General features: G+C 36.1%; 1 protein-coding gene across 1 annotated transcript; it reads right to left on the bottom strand.

Moving 5' to 3' along the window:
* Window positions 1-3533: 3533 nt before the first annotated feature.
* Window positions 3534-7449, bottom strand: LOC107795346 (uncharacterized). The gene is made up of 2 exons (XM_016617967.2): window positions 7316-7449; window positions 3534-4073 (listed from the first exon to the last, which is right to left on the bottom strand). Exon 2 carries the CDS (start codon window positions 4069-4071, stop codon window positions 3715-3717), a length of 357 nt encoding a protein of 118 aa, XP_016473453.1. The 5' UTR covers window positions 4072-4073; window positions 7316-7449; the 3' UTR covers window positions 3534-3714.
* Between the last annotated feature and the right edge of the window lie 5720 nt (window positions 7450-13169).

Here is a 13169-nt window from a genome sequence, read left to right as displayed (position 1 = left end):
GTCCATTTTGTTAATTTTTTAGTTTTTAAAAGTTTCAATTAAAAGATGTCGAGAGAGTGGAGTGGGCGGCAGCATAGCCGTTGGCTTAGCAGTTTGGTTCTTACTGAAACACGAGGTAAAGCTTTGTCACTTAACGGTCTTACTGCTGTGAGATTTAACTTCGTGGAAGGCAATGCTGTACTACTTTTACCCCTCAAGTCATGGAGTATTTGTTTAAATTTTATAAAAACATATAAAATAGAAGGTTAATCTTCACATTTATGCATTAGTAACCTTCCACAAACTAGGTGATACTACATGTATATACTTGTCCCCACATGCACAAATTTTCGACTAAAGCTTAAAACATCTTTTTTACAAATTTAACAAATACTGGAAAAGCATGCTTTCAGAAAAGGAAAGATGAAATGAAGTTGCTGCGTGTGACCAGGGAGTTTGAGCCGTGACAGCCTTTTGTAAAAATACAGGTTAAGGCTGCATACAATACACCCTTGTGGTCCGACTCTTCTTCGGACCCCGCGCATAGGGCACCATGGAGTGGCGGATCTACACAGTATCATGTGGATGTGGGTGCTCAAGCACCCATTATCTTTGACCAGATTTAGCAAAATTTGCATAGGTAATTATAAAAATATTTAGATAATATTGAGTGAGCACTCAGGACTAAACTCCTTTTTCCTCTTCTTTCGAAATTTTTATCGTCGAACACCCATATATGATTTTAAAATTCTAGATCCGCCACTTACACCAAGTTGCCCTTTAAAGATGATGAAATGATGTATCCACGAGCTTTTATCTCCTTTCCTTTTGCAATGTTTGAGTCAGCATTGTAACCTAAAAGTAAGAAGATCGATGAAGTGAATCCATAAAACTTAATTTACTTGCACCTAGTGTATGTTTTGCACCAACCCGGCGAGTATATATGATATATGTCTTTTACATATATAGCTATCACTAAATCACAGTCTTACCTCAATTTAACACTTAATCATGATATATTGGTATATATATCTGGTCCAAAAAAATCCAAACTATATATTTGAAATAGGAGTAATTGAATAAAGTAAGCCGAGTCTCCATATTCTGAAGATGGATAAAGAAAACGACTGAATTTGTATGTCATTTTGGGAAAAAGAGATAAAAGGAGTTACAAAGTGAAAGTTGATAAATATATGTATGATACTTTTCTAATGTTTCCCCACTCCAGTGGATCCTACATTCAAATAATTCAGTAGCGTAACACATCATCACAGATCTTAAAGGAATTATTTACTAATTGCTTTTATAATTTTTCCAATACTAACGATTTGATGGTGCCAAAAGTTTTCTTGTTATGCCCGTGACGGAGGGTGGGTCGAGTAGGACTGACCGACTTCTAGGCTGGTAAACTTCTTAAAAAGTGGTGCACTTGTCATTTTAAACGAATCCCACATCGGAATAGGAGAGGAAAGTAAAAAGTTTTATAAGGCATGACACAAGTTTACATGCTACTCGCGCTTTTGGGCTCCATGATGGCGTAACCCAAGGGAAAAATCCGTGAGGTCCGTAGGGCCAAAGTAGACAACGTGTATCGTGACTAACATGGTATCAGAGCTGAATCTCCGTCAGTACAATGGTGGCGCAAACCTCAGTGAAGACGCTGAGTCCCGGGGGAGGGGAGAGGGGTGATGCCCATGACGGAGGGCGGGTCGACGAGGGCGGGTCAAGTAGGACTGACAGGCGCGCGCTTTTGAGCTCGATGATGGCATAGTCCAAGGGAAAAATCCCTAAGGTCAGTTGAGCCAAAGCGGACAATACGTGCAAGAGACTTAGATAGTGAGTTTTCTCTTAATTGCAACTTCTTTTGTCTGTTCTCTTTTCTTTTTTGTTTAACAAGTCTCAATGTTTCTTCAATCTTTCTTTCGTTGAAGGTTTAATTTATATCTTTTTAACCCTAAAACTGAAAGTCATTGCCCGTCTGGCATACTTCAAAGGTTCATTCAAAAATTAAGAGCGGCAAAGGCTCTTACTAAGAGTATTTTCCTCTTGTATTAAGCCTAATGTGATCCAAATTTGTATTTGAATGCGTAAAGATTTTAAGAAAACTGCATGAAGTAAATGATATTACTCCTTCCGTTCCAATTTATATGAAGGTGTTCGAATTTTAAGAGTTAAACGAATTATTCTTTGACCGTAATTTTTTCATATGCCTTTTAAATATTTTGAATTATTAATTATTGTGACGTATAGTACTTTTTAGGTACTTTTCAAATATATAAATTTTATTTTGAAAAATTAAAAAATTCGATATTCAAATGCATGGTTAGCTCTTGTTTGATAATAAGTTTTTTTTTTTTTTTTTTTTTTTTAATATTTTGAAAACATGGTTTTGGTTATTAACGATGACCAGCTATTTTGCAGTCTTTGAAGATAATTTTTTCAAGTTTCAAAAAGTGTTTTGACTAATTTTTTAAGTTTTTTACTCACAAATACAATTTCAACTTCCAAAAACTTAGAACCAAATCTATGCTAAAATATTTATATCTGGAAAAGCGAAAAAGTTAAACAAAAGCGCTCTCGCTTGTCAGTTCCCTACTTTTGTTTGGGTGACCAACTGATCCTTTAATAATTGACTCTGCAGCCAATAGACCGTTAAGAACGGCAATGAGTCACACTCCTGTCTCTCTCTGGCACCATGATCTTATTTTTCTTTTTCATCTTTTCCTTTTTTTTTTCCTTGCAATTTGACTAGATTCTCATCATCAAAGAAAGTCCATTTTTTTGGTCTCGTGGATACTTGCTTTGGGACCAGACTTATCTGGAGTGGAGTCCCGTTTTGTGAGTAAAACGCCCTCAAGGCAACTTCATCATACTAGGAAAAACTCTCTCAAGGCGACTCCATTTACAGAGCTCAAAAAAATATTGGGAAAAAAGTTATCACCAACAAATTTTCATCTATTCCCTGCGAGTGATTAGTGCACTTTCTTTTCGTTTTGTTTTAAATAACGTTCATGCTATTGCTTAATTAAAACATCTTCCAATCAGGCAATCACCATCCTTAAATTTGAAAGCCTAATAAGTTATTATACGTTAATTGAAGTATCATGTGATAATGTTGCATAATTCCCTTTGTTTCTTAATTTGATTTTCAAGTTCAGATTATCTACCCGAAACAGAAACCACAACTTTTCCTTCCTAGTTTAACTTCAACTTTACGCAAATGATGAATATGATCTATAATTATCAAGTTCAAGAAGGTAAAATACAATTAAATCTCTCTATAACAGCTTCAATTGTTCCAATTTTTTTGGTTGTTATAGCTAATTTTTTTAATGTTATAGCGAAGTGCTGTTATATAGAACATATATTTTAACATATCATGAAAATTAGTTACAGAGAAAGCTTGGCTTTTATAGTAAATGACTGCTATATGACGATGTTGTTATAGAGAGGTTAGACTGGTGAATAGTCATGTGACGGATGTAGGATGGTGGGGGAGGAGGACAAGGAGGCTGACCATGTTCTTGGAATAAGATTCAGAACACAGGAAATGCCAAATGTGACATCTTATACATTGCAAACCACAAATTGCTCCAGTTGCAAGCGAGACGAGAAATTGTCCAAATAGCATTTAACTGGAAAATGGTTTTGCAAAGCCAAAAGACATATAAATCCGTTGCCTTGTGGAGGAAATCCGGCAGGCCATGAAACGAGAAAATGGTCGTGCACTCCAAATCAAACCAATTCTATGCCTGCTTCTTTCACTGAATCAATAACTGCTTTTACCTTTCCGTGGTATCTTTGCTCTCTCTTAAAGAAAACAGATATGGCAGGAATACCTTTAGCATGCAAGCGCTCTCCCAATAACTTACCTATTTTTGCAGCTGCAGCAACATCTCTAGTATTTTCTTTTGCTTCTACCATGGCAAGCCTTAAGCCTTTCTCTTGTGTGCTTGCTGAAGTAGCCACTGTTGCAGTTGGTGTGTGAACTACATGAGCGTTTACATACTTGTTTGTGAAGTGCATCCTCAGCACATACGGTTTGAGATACTTCGTCACTCTGTCTGGTCTAATTGGCGGAGGAATCACCATTTCTGCTTTCGAGGAAACAAAGACATCAACGAAGTATCAACAAGGAGGTTAACTGAAATATCAAAATATCTCAGATAGAGCTCAACATTCAGGGAGTACTTCTCATCTTCAAGAAATGAAATCTTGTCTGTCATTCTAAAGGTAATTATTACTACTAATTATAGCAGATAGCTAAAGAGAGTACAAAAGCCACATTTTTATGAGATAGCTTCAAGTCATAGAGCTAAGTACAAATCAAGCAAGAAAAGAGTCTAAGTACTGGATTTACAACTCAAAGATCATTAAGACTCGCTTTCATCATTCACTTTCATAGACCAAGGCGAATTCATTTTAGCTAGGCTCAACAAGCTTTACTTATAATTGAACCAAATGCTCCGTAGTCATACTGAAAATGCAACGATATCATCAGAGAAGTTAGGGTAAAGAAAGAACCCTTGATGTCCAGAGAATGAGTAAAAAATATTTGGAGACACTATTAACATCGTTGGTCAATTAGTCTCCTTCTTAAAGGTAGGGGTAAGGTCTGCATACACACTACCCTCCCAGACCCCACTTGTAAGTGGGAGTTACACTGGTTTGCTGTTGTTGTTGGTCAATTTGTAAATCTCCTCCTAGCCAGTGTCGTTTTCTCCAAAGTTTTGATGCTCCGCTTAAGCTTGTCGGAAAGTACTTAAACTGTTTGAAAGTAATGTTTCATTTCACATTAAGAGAGGTATTGTTCCATTTATTACCTTTTTGCAGTTATATGGGTAACAACAGGACAAGATAAGATGGGTTTATAACAAGGGAATCACAGTAGAAAGCAGCAGGAAGGGAGCAAGCTTGTAACTAACTGTTGCGATTTTGTATACCAATACTCTCTAGGTGCTAACTAATAATACAATGAACCTTTCGAGAAAGAAGAATGAAAATAAAAAATATAAAAAACTTGGCATCTTTTTGCCCCAAAATATCTTTAGATGAGAAGGACAAGTTTGCCATAAAAAGGTCTGAACAACTTTTATAGAAGGGACAATTAATTTTTGCTCATAAATGGTGGGTTTAAGACCATGAAAACCAATTATTTTTAAGTTCAATATAGATTATTTTCTTTAATAGTTATTTCTAAGCTATGATAAACTTATTATGTACCTCCATGATAAGAGTGGTCACGAATGGATTTCTGAAACAAGAGATCAACCAGGATAAGTTGCAGTTATTTATTCTTTTATTAACTCCTCATGATATGACTCTGTCTTGTTCTAGCATCGGACACCAGCTACGTACTCAATCTACTCCAGCTTCGCATGTTTGTCGTCAGCAACAATATGATTGTGCAAACACTATCTACTTTCTCAATTCAGTAAGTAATATCCTATGAAACCAAAGAAAATAACAAGAAGGGATAAAGGGGAGAGGAGAAGAAATTTAAGGAGTCATTTGGCTCAAATTAGGGTATCCCAAGATTATAATCGTGGGATTATAACCAGGATGGATAATCTCACATTTTATATGAGATAGATAATCCAATGATTTTGATATATATTTTATCCTGATTTACCTAATTCCCATAGGCCACAACCAAATACTATACAAACTTATTTCCAAATTTTATACTAGGATAACCCCCTAACCCTGTAACCAAACAGACCCTAAAAGTTGAGATTTCAAACCATTAAGATTGGATGGGTATATGAGTAGATAAAAGGGCATACATGACTTTCTTCTTTTCCATCCTAAGGATTTAATGATATCTGGGAAAAAGGAAAAGCTATTCAACTAATTTGGATCAAAGTCAAGTAAATCAAACCCTTCAGAGTAAACATTCACTAAGAAAGCGATCCAAGTGGTATTTGACGGGTCTGGATCCCCTCCACTAGTGAATGCTCCAGTAATGCTCAATACCCATCTTCATATAAGCCATGTGTCCCTACAAAATTTTAATGGCCAGATTGCATATCTCCTCCAACCATGTAACACTCTTTTTCACTCCCAAAACAAAGACATATACAGAAAACCAAACATATGCTCACTTGTTCAGCGAACAAACTGTACGTTGTTCCATTTCAGTCTCTAGCTTGAAATAGGAATTCATTTTGCTTTTTCCAGAGAGCAATTTAGTTGAAACATACCCAATCCTTTTGCTTCTTTTCGTTTCCAAATTCCAAACTCCTTATTCCCTTTAAAACAACCTCTTGGAAATGTTCATGACAGTATGGAGCAAATGTTGTAGAGGAAAAGAGTTACGGGAAGATGAGCACAAAATCTTTTCTTCTCTGCTACACTACTGATATGTAAAGTTTTCATTCACTTTTATTTTCCACAAGCTTTGTTTACCCATTTCAAAAACGTGTTGAGTTCAAAGAAAGGATAACAGATTTGGAATTTTCTAGTGAATCTGTTTCGAATTAGGAGTGAAAGATTAAGCAGGGAAAGCTTTTCATTAAGTTGGGATCTGTGCGACTATTCTTTGTTTGGGGAGAGAAAAAGAATGCTACATGGGTGGAGGAGAAGAGATCAATCTTGGCCATTAAAATTTCTAGGAGCATTCACTACTGGTATTTGACACTAGCTATATGGAAAAGAGCTATGTAAATGCTATCTGCTACAAGTCAATTATTTTGCAGGTTGTAAGTAATCATTTTAACTAGTTTCTCTAGAGAATATTATGGAGTTACTGAATCAGGACCTGATCTCGCAATCTCTGTAAACATCATGTGCTTCTTGTTAATTAGATGTGACGTTTTTTCAATAAGGTAAACTAGATTTGACGAGTTTGATAGCAATGACAATGTAAAATACTACTGCTGACAAAAATAACCGGGTAAAGATTATAACTTTTATACAGACACACATACAAAGTTTCTGCAAATCAACACATTCTAGTGGAAACACAGTACAAGATGGACAAACATATCAGCTAAATTATCAAAAGAAGAAGAAAAAAACAAAAAGTCCAAGAAAATAATCGCAGCAGTTGCAAAAATCATCAGTGTCACTCAGAAATAGGGAAAGCTAGTCTGCAAATCGAGATGAAATATGTAACTACGGTTATAAAGATTAAGTAGTATACACCCAAATGGATCGCGACAGAAATACACTCTAATCCCATGCCGAACCACCTTCCCAAGACTCACCTGACCTCCACTAAGGCACCTCAGTACCTCATACAACACCATGACACCACTAGAAACCACAACAGTCGAAACCCCACATAGAGACGGGTTAAAAGAGTGAGAAAAAGAGACGGTAGAAAGGGACTCACCGGAGATGTTGCGGACGGTGTTGGATGACGGAATAGCGGCGACCTGTCTCAGCGGAGGGTTTCTGAAGAATTGGGAATTTGAGATCTTTCTAACAGATTGCTGTTACTTGTTTGTATTGTATGTTAAATTGTGTAGTCAGCACTTTATTATTAAATAATTTTATTTTATTTTTTTAATAATAATTTTACATTGTAACTTACTTTTTTTTTTATGAAAAAGATTAAATATATCCTTGTATTATAAAAAAAGTTTAAATATACTCTTCGTTACACTTTGGGTTCAAATATGCCATTGCAGTAATACTATTGGTTTACATATACCCATAGGTGGCCATTTTACCTCTCTTGTTTTCACCAGTAAAATTTTATGTGACCCCTAATTCATTTTACCCCTCATTTCTCGTTTGTTTTCACCGCTAAAATTATCTTCCCCTCTACCCACCATAACTGCCATCAAGAACAATATTGAATTTCAACGTTTAGTCTTTTATATAGAATTTTAGAAAAGCAACAAGGCAAAAAAGAGGTGTATGTACTAATACAACTTCATTAAGACCTATAACTTCAACTAAAGGGACTGAAAATTTGAGAACTTCCGAAGCCAGAAACATATCAAGAAAGAAAGAAACTTGTGCTTCAGTTGAAACTCATGGCAACTACCTCTCTCCCCTTGGGTGCTAGTTTCCTGCTTCTAACATAAGTGTAAAGGTTGATCAAATTTCATACCGACTTCTCAAGCACAGGACAAATGAGACCAACAAAAAAAAAATCACAGTTTTTAATAAGGTAAATTAATTTATTAATAATGGGAAAAATTGGGCTTTTCTTTTAATATTATTGAGTCATTACACACAAGTGACTGAAAATGATCCGTCCAATTTTCTATCTAACCCAGCTGTGAACCCCACAAAATCTTACAGGTACAACATGCATGCAGGAAAAGTATGTGAGGTTCTTTCGAATAAAATTGAAACGAATTTAGTATATTTAAGCTGAGCATCTACGCCTTGTAAAATAAGTCATTAGAAACTGTCCGTTCCAAATATTCTGTGGAACTTTTCTGCAGTATCAGTGTTCGATTAGTTGCATTTGCATGCCAAGTTGTTTTAGAGATTTTGTTTTTGTTTCTCATGATAAAGATAATGCCATTACTTGAAAAAAGAGAAAGCACAAAGGTTAAAGAAAAGAAGATTAAAATTTAGTGCGTTACGTTATTCTTGGCTACTTTCAATATTGAAATACAATATTGTTCATGGTGGTAGAGGAGAAGGAAATTTAATGATAAAAAAAAGGGAAGGGTAAAATGGGTTAGGGGTGCTGAGGTGGCATGTCACGTGATATTCACCTTCATCAAATGTCAGTGCCACGTAGGATTTGATATCCAACTTGGACAAATAACAGACGAGAGATATATATATTTGAACCAATAGTATTACAACAATGATATATTTGGAGTCAAAGTATAACGAAAGATATATTTAAACCTTTTCTCATAGTACAGTGGTATATTTAGCACTTTTTCGTTTTCTTTATAATATTGTAAGTTTAGTAATTAGGGGTATTCAAAATCGAACCATAATCGATAATCGAACTCCAAAATTTATTTATTGACTTATTGATATCAGGTTATCATATTAATGATTGGTGAACAAACTGAAATTTTATAATTAATGATTTAGTTGTTCGGAGACGGATTACTCAATTTTCATATTGGATAAACTATTAACCCGTTAAGAATTATTATATTTATATTTTTAACTTGTGTATATAATGAAATATAACGTATATGCATCATGTAAGCCTGTTTTATGACGATTTGACAGATGGCGAAAAGAAGAAAGCTCAAGATCAGAGCATTGGCAACTTGAGCCTTGAGCTTCCAGATATCTCGCCTTGTGTTGGACAATAAAGATGTTGCTTATTTTCTATCTTAATTCTCATTTTGCCATAACTGATTCGTCGCATTGGGGATGCCACTTTATGATTGGAGAGGGAAATTAGTTGGAATTAAGATAAAATTATGGGAGAAGATCGAAGAATACAATCTCATGCATAATAAGTTTTATGAGTTCAACTTGTTACCTTAATTTTGCATGGCCAATAACTTTCGAGTCTTTTGAATATGCTACAAATAAGAATAGTACAATTGTGACTTCCCTTATCTGTATACTTTTAGTTTTTGCAAAATTTCAAGAGCTAATGATAAAGCATATTAATAGTCAAATTTTGGTCTTTATTTTGAAAATATATTGTTTTTAGCGGAAAATTAGCCTAAACTTACCCTATTGTTTGCTAAATAGTTTATTTAATCCGCCGTCCATTTATCAGTCCAAAAATATGTATTACGTCTATCTATCAGTCCAAAAATGCTTATTATATTATTTTTATTAATAAAAATACTCCTACGTTTAATGGCAGACCAAGTGGTCATCAAATTAATGCATTGACATCTTTTTACTAGGCCACGTAGCACTCTTGCCCTAGAAACCAACTTTGGGTTTAATTCAAATCATTAAACGGATCCGACCCATTAACTGGATATGTCTGTCTCCTCCATCAATTTCTCTCTTTCTTCCATCAATTCCTCTCTTTCTTCCATTTTCAAATCGTATGCTTAAATGTAATGACCCGACCAGTCATTTTGAGAGTATTAGCCATGATCCCATGTTTATCGCTCCCTCTATCTCTTTTTGTGGTTTCTTGACTTTCCGGGGTGCTTGGTGTCGGGTTCGGGAGAGTTTTGGAGTGGCATGGGACATATAGTCCATAAATTAAAAGTTAAGGAGTTGACCGTAGTTGGACTTACGTGAAGACGACTCCAAAACGAAGTTTTGTTGGTTTCAATAGCTCCATATGGTGATTTTGGTCTTATGAGCATGTCCGGATGTTGATTTGGAGGTCTGTAGGTCATTTCAACGTTAATTGGCAAAAGTTAAAAAGTTGGAAGATTTTTAGAAAGTTTGACGGGGAGTGGACTTTTTGATATCGGGGTCGGATTTCGATTCCGAAAGTTGGAACAGGTCCATAATGTCATTTAAGACTTATGTGTAAAATTTGAGGTTAAATGGACGTGATTTGATAGGTTTCGGCATCGAATATAGAAGTTAGAAGTTCGAAAGTTCATTAGGCTTGAATCGATGTGCAACTCGTATTTTTAGCATTGTTTGATGTGATTTGAAGACCCGACTAAGTTGTATGATGTTATAGGATTTGTTGCTACAATTGTTTAAGGTCCCGGGGGCCTCGGGTGTGATTTGGGTCATGTTCGGTACATTTCGGAACCTTGAAGAATAGCTGAAGTTGTTGGTTTTTCTTAGGTCTGGTTTCCTTCAATGCGATCGTGTGGGTTGGTCCGCGATTGAGAAGGTTTTTTTTGGGTGGACTGTGTTTTACTCTGCGCATTCCGAGAGAATTGGACACGAACGCGGAAGGTTGGTTCACAGCGTGTCGCGAACGCGTGGTGTAGGTCGCATTCACGTAGAGGTTTTGGGTGCAACAAGTCACGCGCGGTTGTACTTCGCGATAGCGTAGGTCTGGGCACTCCTTGTCCGCGTTCGCATGTAGACCATGTTCATGTAGTCTATTTTTGGGTGCAGCCTTGCTTTCTTCTTCGCGATCGCAAGGATTATTCTGCGATCGCGTAGTGTAATAACTGAGCCTTAGAACTTAAATTTCAAAATCGAGGATTTTCTCTCATTTTTCATTTTGGGCCTTGAGAGCTCAGATTGAGGCGAGATTTTGGGGGATTTTCAGATAAAATATTTGGGTAAGGATTCTTGACTCGTTTTGACTAATTTTCACTAATCTATCATTAATTTCTTTATTTAATTAAGGATTTGGGTTGAGAAATTGGGCGGAAAAGGTGGAAAATTCTTAGGCCGAATTTTGAGGTTTTAATTGAAGTTTTTATATTGGATTTGAGTAATTTTGGTATGGGTAGACTCGTGGTTGAATGGATGTTCTTATTTTGTGACTTTTACCTGATTCAGAGATGTGGGCCCGGATTGACCTTTTGGAGCGATTTTTTCAATTTTTGCTAAAAACATAATTTCATTATTTATGTTAGTTTCCTATAGTGATATTTATAATATTTAATTGTTTTTTGTTAGATTTGAGCTGTTCGAAGTCGAAAAATTGAGAGAAAGGACTTCTTATTGATTGATTGAGCGAGATTTGAGGTAAGTGACTTGTCTAACCTTGTGTGACAGAAATCCCCTTAAGATTTGGTATTGTTTTGGTAATTTGCAATATGTGAAGGCCGTGTACGGGAGATGACGAGTGCATACACAAGCTAAATATTGAAAATCCGGTTCTAGCTAAGTAGTTTCTTTTTATGTCTTAACTGAGTTACTTTAGCATGTATAGTCATCATGTCTAGTCTAATTTCACCTGTCTACTTGTCTTATCTCTTATTTGCAACTTGTACTATATGTTTAGTTGAATTACCTACTTACTTGATTCTATATTCCTTATTTAACTGTGGGATTCCTTACTTGAAATTGCTATCCTTGAAATATCATTGGTTGAGTTGTTATGTTTTGGTTTTCATGATTATTGTTGAGATGACTATTTGGTTGTTGCACAATGTTTCTGCCGTGCGGTTGTTATTATTTGCATGAGGTTTCTGCCTTGTTGTTGTGATTATTGATATACATACGGTGGTATAAGGTTTGGGTGTTGAAACGCATGCGGTGAGATAAGGTGGGCTTGATATGCGTGGCTAGTAGGAAAACTACTAGAAGTCACGCGGTGTGATAAAGTTGGCTAAAACGCGGGATGCTATTTCGGGAAAATGATTTTCAAAATATAATATAAAGGCTCTGGCGGTGATATAAGGAAAGATTGTGAGATATTTACTTTTGGGACTACGAGGCGGTACCTCGGGAATGCCGTTGTTGATTTCCTCTATTTGTCTTTTCTTAACTTGTAACATTTTTGCTTTTCTTTCATGTTGTATTTGTCTTCCTTTGATTCCGAGTTATTGCTTTCCGTAAATTCTCGTTGTTTCACTTCTCTATCATTTCATTATATTATTATATTTTCTTGCCTTGTTTCTAATTATTTTCAGTAGGGCCCTGACCTGACTTCGTCACTACTCTACCGAGGTTAGGCTTGGCACTTACTGGGTACCGTTGTGGTGTACTCATACTACGCTTCTGCACATCTTTTTGTGCAAATCCAGGTACCTCCGACCAGTGCAGGTATCAATGAGCTAGTCCGTGCGTGGAGACTTCAAGGTATATCTGCCAACATCCGCAGACCACAGAGTCCCCCTTTATATTTATTATGTTGTTTCCTTATCCTCATTAGACTCTGATGTATAGAGATATTAGTGTTTCTCTTTAGATCCTGTGACTTATATCTACCGAGTTCTGGGAGTTGTATCTACACTTTGAGTTGCAGATTTTATTTACTACAGTTGTTGATGTTTTGAGTTTTAGCTTAATATTTTAGTTATTCTGCATATTTTTTAGGCTTACTTAGTCTTAGAGACTAAGTGCCACCACAACATCCTACAGAGGGAAATTAGGGTTTTGACAAGTTGGTATCAAAACTCTAGGTTCATAGGTGTTATGAGTCACAAGCAGATTTAGCAGAATGATGCGGATCGGTACAGAGACGTTTGTGCTTATCTTCGGGAAGCTATGAAACTTTTAGGAAAAGCTTAACTTCTTTGATTCCTTATCGTGTGAAATCTTTGAATTCGAATTCCAAATTTTCTGTCTTTCCATTCTCTCCCAGATGGTGAGGACACGTACAGTTGAATCGGATGACCAGACACCCGCGCCCCCTACTAGAGCCATGAGAGGCCGAGGCTGAGGTAGAGGCCGAGGACGTCCACATGGTGCAGCCA

The sequence above is a fragment of the Nicotiana tabacum genome, chromosome 20 (genome assembly GCF_000715075.1).
Source record: "Nicotiana tabacum cultivar K326 chromosome 20, ASM71507v2, whole genome shotgun sequence".
NCBI lineage: Eukaryota > Viridiplantae > Streptophyta > Magnoliopsida > Solanales > Solanaceae > Nicotiana > Nicotiana tabacum.
This window is presented reverse-complemented; position numbering and strand designations above follow the sequence as displayed.

Coding starts and splice junctions, on each gene's coding strand:
- LOC107795346 (XM_016617967.2), bottom strand. CDS start 4,071: ATGGTGATTCCTCCGCCAATTAGACCAGACAGAGTGACGAAGTATCTC.